The 20310-nt window shown below is 47.7% G+C and overlaps 1 protein-coding gene across 1 annotated transcript; it reads right to left on the bottom strand.

The window, feature by feature from the left end:
- Positions 1–3431: 3431 nt before the first annotated feature.
- On the bottom strand, positions 3432–5562 carry EI90DRAFT_3152738 (uncharacterized protein; the record flags this gene model as incomplete). Its single annotated transcript, XM_039065810.1, has 4 exons — positions 5533–5562; positions 5213–5474; positions 4822–5153; positions 3432–4761 (listed from the first exon to the last, which is right to left on the bottom strand). Exons 2-4 carry the CDS (start codon positions 5366–5368, stop codon positions 3432–3434), a joined length of 1818 nt encoding a protein of 605 aa, XP_038918729.1. The 5' UTR covers positions 5369–5474; positions 5533–5562.
- Between the last annotated feature and the right edge of the window lie 14748 nt (positions 5563–20310).

Raw genomic sequence — 20310 nt, 5'->3', positions numbered from 1 at the left:
CCGGAGACGAGACGTGAACGGGATACCGGAGCGGAGGTCCGGAGTCAGGGGCATAGGTTTTGCGTACTCATCTGGAAGGTGTCGAGGTTGGGGTTGGACCCGGAATGTTCTGGAGTCGGACCGAAGGTGGTGTCCGAGCCGGAGGTGGGATAACCTCTTGGGAGTCGGCAAGGAGAAGGTGACGGAAGGGAAGTAGGGCTCCGGAAGTCGGAGTTCGGAGTTCCAGGAGCCCGGAGCGGAGGTCGGGATTGTATGGATATGACAAACCCCACTGAGACCTCACATTGTCGCTCCACCCTAGAGCTTCCTCTAGGTTATTACTCACACATATTGCTGCAAGTCTCTTTTTCTCTGAGTTTTCACTCAGAGTGCTGCTTAGCAGCAGTTCCTCATACTCCTCAACTCTGTTGGGGATGATGTCTTCTGCATTTTTATCCAGGTGGATATCTGCTGACACATAGTCATTGAAATGCAGATCCTCATCAGTTGACGAGTCATAGTAATGTGAAAGTGCATCTGCCACTTTGTTTTTGTGGCCTTCCACATATTTTATTTCACAATTGAAGCTTGCAAAGAAAGCTTGCCATCTCAGGTGTCTTCCTGAGTTGTGGTTTTTCGCTTTGAAATATTCCAAAGCTTTATGATCCATGATTACTGTGAATTCATGGCCTCCCATGAGATCGTCTTGCCACTCATGAGTGCCTCAAGGACTCCAAGTTCCTTGAGTTCGTAGGCAAAATACCTATGCTGAGTGTTTGTCAACTTTTTGGACATAAACGCAGCAGGGTGGCAAGTTTGCCACTTTTTGCCTTGTCCAATTAGTGCACCCATGCCCGCTGGGCATGTGTCTGTTATGACCCAGACATGGAGTTTGTCCCTCTCTTCTATCGAGAGGTTTTCTGGTGGATTCCACTGGACAGGCTTCAGAATTGGAGCCCTGCATGCAAGATGTTTTATCTCATCAAAGCATTTCTGGTGGAGTGGGGTCCACCTGAATATCTGCTTGTTCAAGCAGATTGTTTGCAGTGGCCCTGTGTAGCCACTGACGTTTGGCATGAATATCAATAGATATTCTACCATCCCCAGGAAGTGTAAGACTCCTGTGTGGTCTACTGGCTCTTGCCAGTTGCAGATTTTTTCCATTTTATCCGCTTGGGCATGGATGCCTTGTTCATCCACATGGTGTAAGGAGTGGTAACCCCACCCCTTATTTTCCACTTACATATCATATAATTGCCTTGTAATAAACATGTATATACAAAGTAGATACAATAGTATTGTCGTGACCTGGCATATCCGTCACTTCCATCAACATGTCCTAGTGCCACTTGGCCCATCCTACCCGCTACCACCATCATCCATCCATCCATCCATCCACCTGTCACCCTCATCTGCACTTTCTCCCCATGTGCGTACCTTCCAACCAAGGTTGCCCATTTGAGTGGATGGCCTTTTCTCTCTTTTGTCCACTTGTGGACTATTGTTCTCCCTTTGCCACTCCTTGTTTCTTTATTTCCTTTTGTTGGCAAAGTTTGCCGATATTAACCATTTGTCTATTTCTTCATTCATTAATATTGCACTTGATCTGCCACTCCTTCTGGGCCGGTCCTATTTAGTTAGTTGTGCTTATAATGCATGTAGGTTACACCAGATGTACCTCAGTTCATATATTGACTTGGATTCCCCCCCCCCCCCTTGTCTCTTCTCTACATTGTAAGACTCCTGTCTGAATTGGGACACCAATGTAAGAATGAAGTGCAGCACTCCACCCGAGTCACTGAAGCTGAAGTCCCACCCCTCCGACCTTACAAGCCCAGATGACTTTGCATGCCTTGCAGATCATCCAGATATGTGTCTGACACATTCCTGACCAGTATGGGAAAGAAGAAAGAGCAAGGAAGCCTTTTCCTCCCACTACTGTTGCAATAATAACTTTATACAAGTTAGTTTTGTTGACAGCCTGAGGAACTAGGCTGACCAGGGTTGGCACCTACACCAACCCCTTACACATGGCTTCCTAAGACTGGCGACATGCACAAGTAATTACTTTCCCGGGAATAGCCGAATGTGGCTGTACGTGTCACGTGCTGCCAAAGTTAACGGAGTTCATAATATTGAAGTGGCGGCATCGCATTTGTGATTCTACTTTGATTTCATATGTTCCTGAATTATCTCCCGTGTCGCTTCTGGTGGTATCTGGCGGTGGCTATGGTATTTTCGGACTGCCCAAGATGCCTCACAACCATTTAACCCATGCCGGTATCCATCCATGTATCTTAGTGATCGGTTTGCGAACCTGAAAGAAAAAAATGGAAAAGATGAGGAAATCCATAATGAGAAAACTCACCTTCTCATTGACTGGATGGTCACAGAGGCCAGTGAGCTTATCGCATTTGCCTCAACATCCTCAATCTTTGAAGAGGGTGGATATTCTCGGTAGACCCGCTTTGAGAGTCCCCAGACCTGTTCAATGAAATTTAACTCACAGTGAAATCTTGGGAGGAAGAGAACATCAATGGCGTTAGCCCTGCAATGAGATGTAAGAAGGCAATCTACGTTGATGAAATCGGGCTGGTGAAATAGAATGTTCTGGCAGCAACACTGTGCATCATTCCCTCGGCACTTGAACCCTTTGCACACTGCCGGAAGAGAGGATGCATTATGATAACCACGTTCCTCCAAGAGTTTTGCCATCCCCTTGGACAGTCCTGGGTGAGTTGGGTGGTTGTCAGGATAGTAGAGATGTTGGGGTTGGCCATTAAATATGGTATCAGCCATGCGCTTCTTGATCATGTGTGGTTTTTGTCAGGGACTGCGTGTCAGTTCACGACGATAAGGGTGTTCCCGAGAATCCTAGTCGTTGTTAACACTGAGGCGCCACCCTCAGCAAAGATAGAAGTTATATACACGGGTACCGCTACCCACTAGAGCGTGGCTACAATGAGATAAGAGATAGCCGATAGAATGACGACATGAAAAGATAAGTATTCATTCGGATAATCGTAAGCAAGGCATGGGAAGGGGGTGACATGTGGACGGAAGAAAGGAAGTGGGAGCCAAGCGAGAGCTAAGCGAGATTACCTGTGTTCTTCACATCACTCCGGATCGTCTTATGGCAACTCCCTTCCGGCATAGGGAGTCAAGGTAGCCGGTTAGGCCGTGCCCTGATAGTTTTCCATCTGCCCGATAGATAATCCGCCCATTCTCGTCACGTGCAACAACAGCAACACCCCAATCCTTTGGAAATTTCGGCATTTTAACAGCTGATAGAGAATCCTCTGCACATTTTGCATGTGTTCGGGCATTGTCAAAGACAAGGACATGCTTGTCATTTGGATATTTCTGTTGCAGGATTTCCATCACACATGAAGCTTGTTCAAGAATATCCTCGTTTGTAAAGTAACCATCTCAGTTCTTTTCTGGCTTGAGAATCACACACGCATCACAGCCATCCCCCCATAGTCAGCTGAAACAAAATCGGAAACCATCAGAGAAGCCCCTTCACCCTTTGGATAAGGTTTAGGGGTCTCCGAGTTGTGTACCCAGCGAACCCTGCGGCGATCATGTGCATAAAAGATTGATTCCTCATGAAACCAAAGAACAGTGTGTTGTTCTGGTGGTGATTCAGGTAGTTCCTCTTCCCCATTCATGTCCCACTTCCTTGTTGACTTCGCATATTCAGCCATTGCAGGCAGAAACACTGTCTGCCAATAGTTGACAACATCTTCACACTCGTGGCCATCAGAATACTGGCCCTTCTTCTCCTTGCGCCACTGGTATCCCATTATGTGTAGCCACCTCTGTGCAGTGCGTAGAGAGATAGGTTTTTCACATTCCATGCGTTCTTTCATCTCCGGAGTGTTGAGGAACTCCACAATGTCTGATGCAGAGATATATGGGCCAAGCCCATGAAGGTGAGTTTCCAGTTCTGCTTTCAAATCTTCATCTGTCACCAGAACTGATGATCCCCAGTGGCCATATGGGTTCTCTGGTAATGATTTATCAAGGAGAAAAGTCCGGCACCAGCTCCGTAGACACGCAGCATAAGAATTCCCACGATTCCACACCTTCGCAACCGTCAGTGATGCCCCAATCCAGCCAGCATCTCCATTATTGACTGAAGAACCATACAGATGAAGGAGCTGAGCCATCTGCTGGACTCGCACTTGCACCATGAGGTTGATATCAACACTCTTGTAACCCCTTCCTGTTTTCCGGGGCGGCTTCAGGATTTCATCAAGCACGTGCACGGCCTCAGCAGCATCTTTCTTCTTGGGTGGGGGAACATAGGGCCGTGAATGAAAATGAGCCTTTGAGGGTTCTTCCTCTGTTCCAAGAGGCCTTCCCTGGGCTATGACTGGAGATACTGGTGGAATATGTGGCTCCGGCAGTGCGTCATCAATTTTTTCCGGGGTATTGTTGTGGGTCACTGAAAACTGGTTTAGGACACTCAAGGGAGTGGCTGCTGGGCTGTGGGTGGGGCTCCAGGTGGACTCTGACTGTTGGTCATCAGGGGAGATATCGCGCATCTCCATCTCAGCAACAAACACATTGCTCTCAGCAGCCTCAGAGCTGCAGGTCTCTTTTTCCTCCTCTCCTTGGGTGAGATCTATCTGTGTTATAGCACTGTTCCTCCCACTAGAGTTTGTGCTCAAGTTGTTCAGGAGGGCTGAGAGAACGGCCTGCCCAGATTCCTTGCCAGAAGTTGGAGGAGGGTTGAAAAAATCAAGGATTGTGCGTTTCTTCCTGTCAATCCTTGTCCTTTTTCACATCTCCTGGATCCTCCCACTAATAGTCCTCTTGATTGCTGCATCGCAGTACCGGCTGCGCTCTGAGCGTACACCGTTTATGGTGGTCCCAGCATATGTGACTTTGTTGCCCGGGATTTTTCCCCGGATATTGGCTAACTGAGCAAGCTGTTCCTCAGTATCGTGTAGGCACTGGGAAAATGCATTCTTTGAGGATATTGCTGGGTTGATTGTTTCATCAAGGTCTGTGTCGCTGTCTGCATCACTGTTTGCACCATCATATGAGTTGGAATTGACATTAGCATCAGGCCAATCCGGAAGTACATCATCCCCAACAGTCTGTGTGTGCTCTAGGGGGATTGTGTGGATTGACTCTGTAGTCGGAGATGGGTCTACATGTAATTTCTAGTAAAGAAACAAAAGTAATGAATCATGACCCAATAACAATATATGGTGAACCTTACCTTCTGAGAGTACTTTCCAAGGTTATTTGCTCGCTTACGCTTTTCCCCTAGAGGCATAATGTGCAATGTTGGAGGGGAAAGGGTGTGGGCGCTTACGTGCTTTCCCACTTTGGCCTCGGCAAATTCCGAATGAATTGATTTCGCCATTCCATGCATGCCAAAATTTTACTACCAAATTTTCAGTTGCAGTTCCCAAGTGACAAGCATTGAAAGAAGAACCACTTCCGGGCACAAAACAAAAAAGCTCCTCTCACTTCTCACTGAGTACAAATATCAAATTTTAGAAACCGGGAATGTCTTCTTTACTGTGTACTCTACATAGTTCAGGCTGTAGCATTTGCTAGATCAAGTTGTGTCCAAAGTGAGAGGGTTAGTTCATTCTGGAATAGTTTGCATCCGTAAAGTGATGACTTGTGCATGTCGCCAGTCTTAGAACATCTAGGATTGGAGCAAACAGCTGGAATTTCTTCCGGCTTATGTAGAACTTTACCCCCTCGAGGCGAGTTAATAACCACAATAGTGCTTTATTGTGGTTCTTCACCAAGCTTGTGCTGGTGAAGATATCATCAAACCAGATGTGTAGACATCTGCCTATTTCCCCTCGTAGTTCCCAGGTCAACACATGCTGGAAAGTACAGGGAGTGTTGCAGTCTCCTTGCTGCATCGTTTTGGAGTTGTACATCCCATAGGGGGTAGAGAACATCGTCTGGATCCACATGTATCTGTTCATACACATCCAACATATTGATCTTGGATTGGTATGTTGCTCTGGTGACTGATTCTTGGATCAGTCACATGTCTGGCATTGGAGTGATGTTGAGAGTCATGTTTCTTGCATCAATTACTGTGTGCAAAGATCCATTTGCTTTTCAGATGCACAGTAGCAGGCACACTTGCTTGCTGCTTGCAGGATACCACCATCCTGCTTTTACATAGCAATCTATTTTTGTCGCTAGTGCTTCCTGCAGTGCTGCAGGGCATCTCGGGGTATTTTCCTGAAATTTCTTATTTGGATCCTTTAATGGGATCCGATGGTTAACCTCCCTCAGGGGAAGCATCTCCAATGGCGCTGGTGCCATTACAGTTTCAAACTTTTCCCTCCACCATTCCCTGAGTATTTTGAACTCAGGGCTAGTCATGGAGAGTCCTTCCAGATGCAGATGTGGTATGCTGGAAGTTCTAGTCCTTCTGGACTGGATTGGGCCAACCTTCAGGGTACCTCTTTTGGATTACCCTGAGGTGTGTTTCTTTCTCGCCTCCCAGCTGGGGGGCTTTTTTCTTGGCAGTTCTCGAGTCCTTGCTCAAGTTTTCCACCTGTGCAATCTCGTCACACAGTCTTCTCTGACTCCAAGGGTGTCTATGTTGCCCTTGGATGCCATTCTCACTTTGTGAGATCGGAAGTCTAAGTTTACCTGGTTTTTATTCAACCAGGGGGCACCAAATATGGTGTTGTATCTGTCGATGTTGATGACATTGAAGTAATGGTTCTCAATGTGGTTGTTGATCTCAACGCCCACATTCATTCCAAACAAGATTTTTGATCTTGTTCCTTTCATCCCCATTTGGAGGACAACCAGATTCTCCAACTGGAGAATTGGGATATGGACCGCATGGACAAAATCCAGCGATATCGCATCTGTTTCGGCCCTGCTGTTGAACAGCACGTAGGCTTTTATGCCTGCTATTTTGATGTGGGCCATCAACATTCTCTTAGTAGAGAGCGGTCTGTTCATGGGATATTTCCCTGCACCTTTGGAGATGCAGAATTTTGCATTGAATAAGGGGGTTTGGGTTTCGTTGGACTTCTGGTCCTTCTTCCATTCTTCTTGGGTTCCTTCGTATAGGTTCCCAAGGTGTCCTTCTTTGGTGTTTCCACCAAAGCCTCTGCAACTTCCTTGTCTGCAGATTCTTCTAACTGGCATGTTACTGCCAGTTTGACTTTATAGTTGGGTCATCTTGGTCAACAACTGACATTGGGCCCATTCTTATGGTCCCAATGTTGACTTCACCCTCTGAATCGGGTGAGTATTGAGGTCCCTTGTATGGGTCCTCAACTTCAAAGCTTGATGCTTCAGAGTCACCAGAGTTCTTCTCTGGTTTATCTTCCGATGAGTCCTCCAACTCTTCTTCTGATAACTGGGCAACTTCCATGGCAGCTATGTGCCTTGGTTTCTCATCGCTTATTGTGTGATGTTTAGGGCAATCTTTATTTGCCCTAATTTGCCACACTTGCCACAAATTAAAACTGATTCTTGGTCAGTTTTCCTCGAATATTTCTAGGATGAGTCCTCTTTCCATCTGGGTTTGGGCTCCTCAGCCCTCTTCCCAAATGGGAGGGTTCTACCATGGCTTGTGGTTGCCATGGTGGTTGTTTGGGTGTAACATCAGCAAAAGTCCGTTATGCTCTGGAGCATCAGGAGTGGCTGGAGCATGTGGGAGACAAAACAGCAGATTGGGCACTCCTGGAGCCAATAGTGTTCTCCTGGGAGGGGGTTCAGGAGCAGCTGGGAGTGGTGAGGAGTATGCAATGTGCCAGGAGCAGTGGGAGGAAAATTTTGGTCTCTAAAAAGTTGAAAAAAAAAAATTTAGGGAAAAAAATCAAAAAAATTCAGGAACTATAGTGCCTTTAAAGTGCTTTCAGGACATATAATTATTTGTGAAATTGAGGAAGAAATGATGGAGAAAAATGGAAAATACTTTTGGAGACCCGAGAAGTAATGAGAACTGAATTGATGGGAAAGTCTGAAAATTGAATAGGAAAGTGAGGGGAAGCCTTGTAGCATTGTTATTTTCTGCTGTTGTGATTTTTCCTGATTGTTCTTGGTCTCACTCCCAGCTGCTCCTGGACCCTCCCAGGAGCTTTCAGGAGCTTCCAGGAGTATTGAGGAGCAGCTGGGAATGAGACCAAGAAGAATCAGGAAAAATCACAACAGCAGAAAATAACAATGCTACAAGGCTTCCCCTCACTTTCCTATTCAATTTTCAAACTTTCCCATCAATTCAGTTCTCATTATTTCTTGGGTCCCCGAAAGTATTTTCCATTAGCTGCTCCTGGACCCTCCCAGGAGCTTCCAGGAGTATCCAGGAGTATCCAGGAGCAGCTGGGAGTGAGACCAAGAAGAATCAGGAAAAATTAGAACAGCAGAAAATAACAATGCTACACAAGGCTTCCCCTCACTTCCTATTCAATTTTCAGACTTTCCCATCAATTCAGTTCTCATTATTTCTCGGGTCTCCGAAAGTATTTTCCATTTTTCTCCATCATTTCTTCCTCAATTTCGCAAATAATTATATATCCTGAAAGCACTTCAAAGGCACTACAGTTCCTGAATTTTCTTTGATTTTTTCCCTAATTATTTTTTCAATTTTTTAGAAGTCCCTATTTTTCAAATTTTCCTCATTTCCCTCTATATTCCCCCCTCATTCTCCCCCTCATTCTCCCCCTCATTCTCCCCCTCATTTCCCCCTCATTCTCCCCCTCATTTCCCCCCTCATTCTCCCCCATTTCCCCTTCCTCCATATTCTGCAAGTCCGAAAGTGATTAAGTTGCCAGATTAATCATATATCAGGCCATAAATTTTGATTGTGTATTGGTGAGTTTCAGTGTCCTTGATGTATAGTATAGTGTTTGACCTAAATGTTAAGTAGTGTCTTGTTGTGTTAGTCTTGTGGTAGGAAGTATTCATGGGGAGTCTTCTCTCTTTTTTTCCTTTTCATTTTCAAATGCTCCAGGAGCTCCCAGAAGCTTCTCACCCCTATACATTTTGAAGCATTAAATTGTATTTACTGGATATGTTTGTGCACAAAGCAATGCTCCATGCCCTCCTGGGAGTGCCCTGGAGTACCTGACCAACTCCAGAGGAAATGAGCTGTTCCTGGACCGGCCAATCTCCTCCTGATTCTCCCAGTGCTCCCCATACTCTGGAGCACTCAGGAGCATAACAATTTTTTGCTGATGAATATCCCAATTTGTATGGTGAAGACATCTTCAGCCCATTGATTATCTCATCTACACAAGATATTGCTCTTATCATCTCCTCATTTGAGGAGAAGTCCACTCTAATTCTGTCATGAGTGATCATTTCCCTCTTCCATTCAAGGGGAATGTTGTTTAGGAACCTAGTGTTGAAGGACGCCTGGTCTGGTGGCATCACCATTTGGGATGCTGCTTTTGACAGTTCTAAATAGAACTGTTTTAAACCTTTGCCTGCCTCATATTTTATGTTGTGGTACTTCTTTGTTGCGTTTAATGTGGCAGATGCTTTTATGAAAGTTCTCATCTATATGTTGAGAACTTTGAGGAACATGCCCTCATCTCCTCTGAGGAGAGTTTCATCTCGGAGTCTTATTCCAAGGTCAAATGCAGGTCCCCCTAGTCCATGAATTAAGCAGTCCAAATGGACTTTGTTGAACTGGGGGCCTTTGCATCCTCGCAAGGCAAGGAATCCCAGTTACCTTGCTTCCAAGGTCACTTGCATGGTCACAATTCGTGAGAATTCTGACGCTGATTTTGTGGGAATTCTGACATTTTGATCACATGCCCCAATATTATTTCACACACAATAAATTCGGTCAGTTCCGCTCTATCACTTGCTTGAACAATTGAATTTGGCCAACTCAAGAAAAACCAAAAGTAAAATCAGCACAAGGGGAGTTGATTTTTTGAATCCTGTACTTGATTAGAGGAATTGGGACACAATCTTCCACTTAATGTGTTGTACAAGACAAATTACCATGGAAGAAATTGCAGATGGCACAAGCGTCAATTCTCTTCATAGATGTAGCATAAGTACATATGAAATGGTGTCCGAAAATACAGCAGTTGTGCAGCCTGCCACCCTCCCCTCCAACCGAGGGTTCGACAATGGCTGAATCAACACCCCTTGAATCAGGAACCAAATGCCAAACCACATCATCTTGAGCTTGTGAGCCTAGCAGTGTTCATGTGATCGGATAGCAAGGTCATGGCTGTGAAGCAGCCTTTCTAGTAGTTCCATGTGTCAGACATGGCAAAGAGGGAACGAGCATGTCTAGACCTTTCCCTGGAAGGGAGGCCAGATGTAGAGGATGAGCAGAGGGACTGTGGCCTCAGCAACTTGGAGGGGAGCGCTGTGCCAACGTTCAGTAACGCTAGTGTTGGGTCCTTAACTTCAGAACGGGGGGGGGATGAGCTCTTGGGGGATCTAGTCATCGATTTTGCACTGAAGTGCCATCAACTATGGTACATGGCTTATATACATAATACAAGACAAATGTGAGAAGAAAGGGAAAACCCAAGATGGACTTACCCACTTGCCGGGTTGGCGAGCTTGTGAGAGAATCACCTTATCGAGCACTGTGGAGTGGGTAAATGAAGGGTGGGATTAGCGACAGCTATAGGATAATGGGAAAACCTTTGCAGGGTTGGCAGAGGTCCTAGGAGGTCCAGATAGATAGAAATATTAGTAAACTTCTATGATGAGGATAAGGGGTACCAAAGAAGGTACCGGAGATCAGAGGCAGAGGTGGACCAGAAGTATACCTGAGGGTATGGTGGAGGTGAGGGAGAGGATGAACCGGAAGTGAACTGGAATGGTGGCGGAGTAGGTCAGAGGTTGGGCAGAGTTGGTATGGATATGACACTGTGAACCACTGCCAGAATGACTCCATGTCATTCTCCCCTGACCATTTCTTGTCAGGAAAAGCCAGGCCATTCTTCAGGGCTGTTAGGTACGGGGTCGGCGGCTCAGGGAACAAGGCCCCAGGGGGTTGGGCTTCGGCCTCAGCGACTCTGAAGGAGCGCTGTGCCCACCTACTGTCTCAGTGCCCACATTTCAAGGTGACTTGAGGCTGCCTTGTTAGGGGGGACAAAACCTTGTCGATATTCAGACTAAAGTTATGATGATGTAATATACAAGTATATATAGTAAGGAAACTGAATGGGTCAGGTGCGTGGTCATGACAAGGGCCTCTGTCATATCCATACAATCCCGACCTCCATTCCGGGCTCCCGGAACTCCGAACCTGACTTCCAGAGTCCTGCTTCCCTTCTGCCACCTCCTCTTTGCCAACTTCCAAGAGGTTGTCCCGCCTCCAGCTCCAACACCACCTTCGGTCCGACTCCGGAACATTCCGGGTCCGACCTCATCCTCAACACCTTCCAGATGAGCATGCAACACCTATGTTCCCGACTCCGGACCTCCGCTCCGGAATCCTGTTTGCGTCTCCGTCTCCGGAACCTCCGGTCTTAGCTCCGACCTCGGACTTTGACCCTACCTCCGCTTATACCCATTGTATTGGTTAGCTCATTCCATTTAATTATGTTTGCCAATATTCCGGAGTTTAACCTCCGAGTTCGGACTTTCCGGACTTACTCCAGACCTTGCAACTATTGCATTGTCCATTTCAATTCCGCTATTCTCCCTCATTCCTATTTGGGCTGCTGCTTCCTTCTATTCAGTCAGCTAGCCATTCCCAACTCCCAACCTCCTTCCTTCCTCCTTGGGCCTTGGCCCTTCATTCCTCCTTTGGGAAACACCATTGAGTCAAACACTTGACCCTCGGTGTTGTTCCTCTTTCCATCTCCCTTTGTCTCCTTTCATCTTACCCTTGTTCCTTTTGATTCCGGACCCCTCCTTATATACAATGTACCTAGTGACTTGTAACCCCAGTCTGAAATCGACCTGAATTCCCCCCAAGAGACTTTCCCTCTGCTAGATCCGAAATTAGGGACCCCTAGGACAACCAGCAATGGCACAGCGCTCCGCCTGAGTTGCTGAGGCCGAGGTCCTTCCACGCTAAGTCTCCGATTCCACTCCGGAGTTGTCCGAATCCGTTAGTTCTAACAGCCTCCAGCTTTACTCCCTCCAGGTATGGAGTGAGTATTCTTACTTTGGCCATCTTTATGGCCTTTTCATACCATTTTTTCCAGGTACTCCTCTTGTTCCCCTGCCTTAGCAGGGTCACTTTCCAATGGAGCTTTCTCCTTTGGAGTGTTTTTCACTGGGAGAGACCTTTCTCTCAGCGGTTCTTTTGTTTTGGGTGGTTGCACCTGAGACTGGATAGGAATTCTCTCATTTTCTTGAGAGAGCATGGTAGTATGTAAGGTCACGGTCCATGTATATAGGGTCACGTGACCCAGGGAGGTCACTATTGTCCTACCCACTTTGAATCATACATATTTGATACTCACAGCCAGGTTCTAGGACACCCACCTTACATGGTACCTCGCCATTCAAGAGGTTCTTCAGTGAAGGAGGTTTGGCTGAACCTTTGGTATGTGCTTATCCTTCTCCTGATTTCTGAATGATGTCTTCTTTCAGCACCATCTTCTCCTATCTTTGGGAGAAGGACTTCTTTAGCATCTCTGTTGAGTTGCTGGTGGTAATCCAGTGTACTTTCACTGGTCATTCTTTTCGTGAATTTTTCATGAGTTTGAGTTTTTTCCTGGCCTGTGGACCAGGGGTATTTTTTTGTTTCCTCACTATTTTGTGAGAAATTTAATTCTTTCAACAAGTCTGTTTGCTCGCTGATTTTGTCAGTCAACGTGTCAATCATGTTGGCCATTCTTTCTAGAGTTATCTCTAGACGATGTAACCAGGCAAGAGAGCTGCCCAGGCAAGAGAGTAGGGACCTGGGGGTAGTGTCTGAATCAGGTCAGAAAGAGGGAAAGGATGGATGGTGGTGACAGTGCCGATACTGTGCAATGGTCCAGGTGCTAGAAAACAATCAATGAAATCTCACAAAATAAGTACTCACTCCTGGTCCTTCTTGGACAGTTGTTGCCAGTGGGGGCAGACTCTGCAGAGGGGAGAGATGAAAGGAAACTGCTCCAGCCAACTCCCTGATGAGACAGGGAAGGAGAGTGGGGGCCCAAGAGGGTTGGTAGGTTGTCTAAACCAGGTCCGGAAAAAACTAACACACAAAAAAAAAAAAAACTCAGCCAACACCAACATGTTGGACTACTCAACTAAAACAACTGTGGGGTGGAATTGCCCTAAAGACCTGTTCCTCAGTCTTTATACTCAGACCACTTGTCACACCCCACAGCACACTGACTCCAAGCTAGGTGGGAGGAGGGGGGAGATTCTCTGTACATAGTCAAACTACCTAATCCTATATACAACTGACCCTGAATACATCTGCAAGCTTCCAGAAGGTTCCATATGACTCCCTCTGGTCACGTCGCAAGAGAAAAATAAATGAGAAACACAAAAATCACAAGCAACAAAATATAAAACAATAGAAAGTGGCCGCCGAAATCACAACTTTCATCTCCAGCCCAAACCGCTCGGTACAACGGTGCTCCCTTTGTGCCTACCAGCTTTCCTAAACCACAGCTATCCAACGCAACAAACTGCATTCAAATTGATGGAGAATTGGGTGAGATAGGGAAAATTGTGGGGAATAACCAGCACATTTCTCAAACTTTCCAACTACATATCCCCATAGTCCCAAATTTGGTAGATCCTCCCGACCAGTCACATCATGAACAATGACTATTTTTTTCTATTTTTCCAAGGTCTGAGGGACACCAGAGACTGTCTGTGCACCCTGTTTCCCACACATGTGCAATGGACATGTGACATCCAATGCGGCACAATCCTCGCGAGTTCCCAGCCGATCTTCCTCGCACAACGTGCATTGGAATTGCCTTCACATCCTCTACCATCCGTACTATGGGCTCGTCATGAAATTCCTGGCCATCTGTCAGGGCACACACCCTGACTAGCCCGGACCCGGACCTGCGTCCGGACCCGCTTCCACCTGCTGCGCTTCCTGCATGTGCGCACGCTCCATGTGCCGCATGCTCCAGGCCCGGTTCCTACCCCTTCATGTGACTTCCAGGTATCCCTGGAAGTTTTCCTGATATGGTGGCCACTGTGGGAAGATGAGAAGTTAGCTTCCTTCTCATCTTCTTACCCACAGTAGGCAAGTGTTGTGCCCTGGATAGGGCTGGTTACACCACAGGGCTGTGGACCATAGGGGAGGGTCATGGGGACCCGGGAGTCGACCCCTGACACCATCCTTCCACTGTAGGTTTTCCACTATTTTCCTGCATGTGAGACCTGATATTTTGCCTGTTTTGGGGTGTCTGTGACCACCACCCCTACATCGTCAGGAGTCAGAAACACTGTATAAACTCATACATCACCCTCTGGCATCACTACACTTATCAAACAACTTGTTACTTGATGGGGGTGTCCCTTCTCATCAGGGGAGTCCTCTGTACCATACATGAAAATGTGCACTATAAGTGAGAAATTGCAGGGCAAAGGGGAAGAATAGAAATACGTTTCTATGGCGACGCAGAATAGCAAAGAAAGTGATGGAAAGGAAATACAAATAAAAGCAATGAAAACAATATCAGAAACAATAAAATGAATGATGGAAATAGTATCCCTCCTAATTGAGTATCCAACAACCTTCTCCCGCCGCCCGAATGGACTCTCCTCACTCGTAGCTTTCCAACGGTACTAATTTCATCCAAATCCATCCAGTGGTTCTTGAGATATGGTTGGAATTGGGTGGCCTGTCAGAGACCTGGTCGAGACGAAGGAGTGTCTCCGTGGCGGAGGGCTTCGGCCTCAGCAACTTGTGCCAGGAGCGCTGTGCCAAGTAACACATCCATGCCCTAACTTACTAAACTGGCAACCAGAACTGAAGAGGGTAAACTCTAGTCGATTTTATTACCGGAGTGTAACCTATGTACAAGTTAAGTATATATAGTTACAGCGAGGGCGGGTCCGCAAATGGTGGAGCCGAGTGGAGCGGAGCTAACGGGGTTAGACATTAGCCAATTGAATATTACCGACGAGTCAGGTTACGGGGTTAATGGAAAGGCAGGCGATAACCCAGAAACGGAAAGGAGGGATAGGCCTGAAGGTGGGCTTTGCAGGGCAAGCAAGTGTATTGTCCAGTGGAGGCGGGAGTGCGCTAGCGGACGTTGGAGCTGTCCGGAAGCCTTCGGGGCTCCATACTTAGGGAGGCGTAGGTAATAAATTGAAAGGAGGGGGTGGTGACCATCGAGGGGTACCGAGGGGATTGCGGAATATGGGAGCTCCGAGGTTAGTGAAGAAGGAGCGGAAGTAGACTGGAGGGATCAGAGGGATCGGAAGTTGATGGCTGGGGATGGATATGACATGGCCACTAGATTGACAAGTGTGGGACTCTTGACTGTAGGGCTGGAAATGCATCGGAAAAATTGGGAAAAATGGATAAATGGTAGAAAGGGTATCTGGGACCGTGTATAAGGTGCATCGGGTACTGGGTGTTCATGAGGGTGTCAGGATCGTGATTTCTGGGCTTGTTTGTATGGTAGCTGTCACAAACCCACCTGGAGATAGATCCGATCGCTACCCAGGCAGGTGCTGTCTGGTGGAGCTCAGTGTTCTGGGTCATCTGACAGTGGGTCGGAGACTGACCGGAGGTGGGGTGGAGCTCTGAGGGTGATGGGGTGTTGAAGGGACTTGGCTTCAGTGACTCGGAACGGAGTGCTGTGCCCATTACGTTCTCATTGTCCCCAATTTCTCAGGGGAGCTGGTGATGGAGGAACCGAGGCTGCCAGCAGAAGGGGGCCGGAAGCCCCCTCTCACTACTTAACGATGGAGGTGTTAGCGAGGGTCAATCGTTTGTCACGTGATTTGTTGGGTGTTATACCAAGGCACCTTTTAGATGTGTCTGTTACTCAGTTCTTGGTTCAGGGTGTAGTAGCAGACGAGTGGAACATGACAGATGTCCTGGAGAGGGTTTGGGTTCAAGAGCTTAAGACTTAATATTATAACTGGGGGGAACTATTTACTAGGGGGTACATGTGTACATATATGTCAGGGCCTGGCCCTCGTTCCGTGATGGGCCCAGGGGGATCCTCCTAGTCGCTGGGGTATCCAGTCCCAATCCGAGATCCTCAAACTCACTGAGGGGGCTAGCCCCAGCCTTCACAGGAAATGAGTTGAGAAGAAGGGTAACCTTCTCAACCTCCTGTGAAGCCGCTACAAATGGGAGCTGGGAACTATACAGTTTTCGGCTCTTTGCCGACTTTCCATAATTGGCACCCCCCTGTGGGAAGATTCTGGGTGAGCTACTCGCCCAGAAAGTTCCCACAGTTGTGGCTGTGATGGTTTCTGGGTGAGTAACTCGCCCAGAACATTCCCATGGTCTGCATGCATGCAGGATTGTGGAATAGTGAAGGGAAAAATAGGAGAAAATAGGGGAAGGGTACCTGAGGGTGTGTGGGGTCAGGGGCTGTGCCCTGACAATATATCAGAGACAATTGGATCCAAAGGTAAACAAAGGACCAAGGGGAAGGAGAAGTAAATAGAAAAGAATCCACAGGACAAATAAGGAATAGGTGAAAAGCCCGAATTACATCTGAGGTTTGTGGAGTGGGAGGATTAGAAGCCAACTGAATGGTAAGGCCTGGGCCCATCTATGAATGAGCAGGGGACTACAGGGAAAGATCTCCAGAAAGGTCCAGAGCCCGGAAGTTGTAGTCCGGAAGATTGGGGTTGTAGAAAATATCAAATGATAAAACAATATGACCAGAGGTAAGGTAGGAGTGGGGAGGTACTGGAGGTACATGACTGGAGGTGTGGAGACCGGAAGTGAGAAGGAGGGTGGATAGACAAGTTGAGGTTTACCAACAACGAGCCGATCTGTATCCTTTGAACAAGAGGTCTGAGGAGGTGGAGGTGTGGTATGGGAGGTCTGAAGGTGATGTGGACATAGATGGGAGGCGGAGCGGGAGAGAGTCAAAGGAGGAGGTAGTCCTAGGATCATTGGCATTGACTGGAGGCAGTGGAGAGAGGTTGGGAGGGCTGGTGGAGGTCAAAGGAGTCATATAGGACTAGGGTGGAGGGAGGTGGAAGATCCGGGATATGACAGTAGCAGGATTCCCACCTACAACGAGCTGTACTATTGTGGCTTGTTTCCTCAATCTTTTTTTGTATCAAGTTTATCGTGTTTATTATGCATGATTCCTGGTTTTCCAGGAGGAAGTTGGGCTGGGCAAGTAGTGACTCTCCCCAGTTTACATTGCCGCTTCTGGGGGTTCCAGAAGGGGTTCTTGGAGTGTAAACTCCATGCTTGCTTTGTTTAGGTGAGGCAGTCATGGAGGGCGCTTCCTTTTCATGGAAGAGTCTGTTTGCTGATTTTTCCTTACTTTTCCATAAGGCTTCCTAAGCAAACTCTCTCATTTCGGTTTGCCTTCTCTTCATAATCTCAGAGACCTCCTCAGAGGTTGGCAACCTTGCCTTGTCTGGCATGGTGTGGGGTTGTTGTCAGGGCACACACCCTGACTAGCCTGGACCCACACCCACAAATGTGCTCCACCCTGCATGCTCCATGTGCCGCATGCTCCAGGCCCGGTTCCCATTCCTCATGTGACTTCTGGGTATCCCCAGAAGTTTTTGCCATATTGGGGCCACTGTGGGAAAGTGAGAAGTTAACCTTCTTCTCACTTTCTTACCCACAGTAGGCAAGTGTATATACTTGCCCTTGTTTTATCACACTTTCTTACCTACAGTAGCATTGTGCCCTAGGATGGGTTGTTACAGGTCAGACTGTGAGATGTAGAGAGAGGGGTCATGGGGACCTGGAGGTTGTCCCCTGACAGTTGTGCAGGTAGCAGAAGTTCTATTTGAGCTTCTGTGCTCTGAGGGATCCTGCTCTCAGAGCATTCCTTTGCACTCTCTTGGGCCTTCAGCCTGAGAAAGAGTTCTTCATCATCTCCCATCCTCCATTTGGATGGGACCTGGAACAAGTCCAGTAGTTTTTCAGACAGCTGACATGGAGGTTCTTCCCTCTGCTTCCCTTTGTCTGCCTTTGGGGCTTGACTTGGGGAGATGTGGAAAGGCTCCAGGGGATAGTTGGGCCCTGGAGTTTCCTGTGTCTTAGTCCAATCAGCTTTTTGGGCTGATTTCTTGGCACTTACACATTTATCATGTAAGTCATTGATCACCTCTTCTGGAGGTGATGAATCTTCCCCAATGTGGGTAAGATTTGTGTAATGTGGAGTTCTAGGGGTGTTGGGCCCTGCACTTACTCCATGTAAGTTTTTTGAACCCTCAGGGACCAGCCCTGAAGTGGTTGCTTTTTGAGGATCATGTTGATCCTCATCGTCATCTGACGACGACTTTTGTTGAGAATCTCCCATGGTGGGAGATTGTGGTTTCTTTATGAACCCTTTTTTATCATCACTTGCAGATGCAACTTTGCCCTTGCAGGCATGCTTAGGCACCATGAACGCTACCAAGTCAGATTGTGTTAGATGATGAGAGTTGGTGGTTTGTGTTTGTTCTTAGACACACTTCATACACTTAAAAAAGTGTGAGGTCTCAGGGGGGCTGCTCAGCACACCAGACCGTAAGTGATACAATGGTGTTAAGTGGAAACTGGAAGTTGCCACTTAGCCATGTGACTCTATGTACACCATTGTTACATCAGACTTAGGGTTCGGGGCTATTGCCCTGACACCCATGCCCCAGGGAGGGAGAGGGAAAACCCCCTGGCCGCTTCAAGGTGAAGCGGCTTAAGGAGGGGGTGATGTCAGGGCACACCCGCCTGACCTGCCTCCACCTGGGTCCACCTCACCTGGTACCCCCCTTCCTTCCCCCTTCTTTCATCCCATGTTCTTCTTTCCTGTTTGGCCTCCTTTCTACCTTCTCTTCTATTTCTGTTTCTATTTCTGTTTCTACCTTACACAGACAACCTTCTTTTATACCTATGTACTATTGACCTGCCCACGATGTGCACATGACATGCCCAGCCCTGGACACCCTGGACAGCTCCAGGGTGCAACCTAGTATGCACATGTGCAGCATAAACCCTCAGGATCCCCTGCAGGGACACCCAGGTGACTGTGGCTGTATGCAGGGGGACATGGTGTCATGACTGACAAATCCTGGGGTTCCGTCAGCAGCAAACCAATGCCAATAGGCGAATCTGCCAACCCGAAACCCATCCTAACCAGCCCCCAACCTGATGTCTGGCCCCCTGCCTTATTGTGTGAGACTTGGCCAACAATCAGAACCTAGACCCTGCCGGCATTCTGACCTTACCTCCAGTTCCTGAGCCCTTGGTGCTCCTGGCATTCCATCCCTCCAGTTCCTATGCCTGACTTGTCTCCATCTAAACCACACTCATTGCTTCCCACTATGTGGTCACAGCCATGCCCCACTTCCATGCATTCCACACCCTCTGGCCACTTCTGTGCCCTCTGCCCATCTCTGCACCCTCTGGCCACTTCTGGTTGCCCTTGACACCTCTGGTCAGGTCAACACTCCCACTCCCCTCTGTACCTCTGTTGGCCTTCATGCTGTCCTTGTGTGACAGTACTGACAGATCAACCTCTGTTCACGGACTTGTGTCAGCACTGCACCAACCCCGCTTATTTGCAGACCTGTATCGGCACTGCATACTGACCTCTGCTTTTGTCCTCTGGCCATTTTTGTCACTCGGCAGCATACCATTCATTCCTTGCCGAGTGCCTATATTGTTCATCCATTCATTCGCTTAACTTGCCAATATTGGCACTTGATCCGCTTTTGCTTTAGTTCATTGCCTCCTATTTCCTGGGCTCTTGTCCTTCATTCAGTTTGACAATCCCTGCTTATTTCTGCACCAGACTGCACCGGACTGACTGGCCCTTCTGTGTTTCCCTCCTGCCTATTTATATCCTGTAAATACTTTTGGGGACCTCAGTCTGAAATCAACTAGAGTACCCCCCCCTGTCTGGTCTGAGTCCCTCCTTCTGCAAAGGGGGCTTCCCCCCCTGAGTCTGTGCACCAAAGAAGTAACCTTCTTCTCATCATTCCCACTTCAGTCTAAGTGGCCAGGGACCATTGTCCCATGTCGGGCCCATCAGTATGCATGCCCATTCCACACCCCACAAAGGCCTCAGTGCCAGGGAATACATCCGGGCCCCTTTGACCCCGGACATGTCCCTGACACCTACTGTGATTTATAGAATCGGGGCTCCGCTTACCCAGTATTGCAAACCATAGTGCAGGATGTTTTCCCTGTCCCTGGAGCATCTGTACCATGTGAAACACATGGATACAGACAGTTGCAACTGTTGAAATCTTGGTTTTCTTGGGAGTTATAGTGCGCTGTGGCCAACT

The sequence above is a fragment of the Cantharellus anzutake genome, assembly GCF_015039405.1.
Source record: "Cantharellus anzutake strain C23 chromosome Unknown EI90scaffold_12, whole genome shotgun sequence".
In the NCBI taxonomy this organism is placed as follows: domain Eukaryota; kingdom Fungi; phylum Basidiomycota; class Agaricomycetes; order Cantharellales; family Hydnaceae; genus Cantharellus; species Cantharellus anzutake.
Note: the sequence above shows the minus strand (reverse complement) of the source record. Positions and strands in the feature narration are given on the sequence as shown.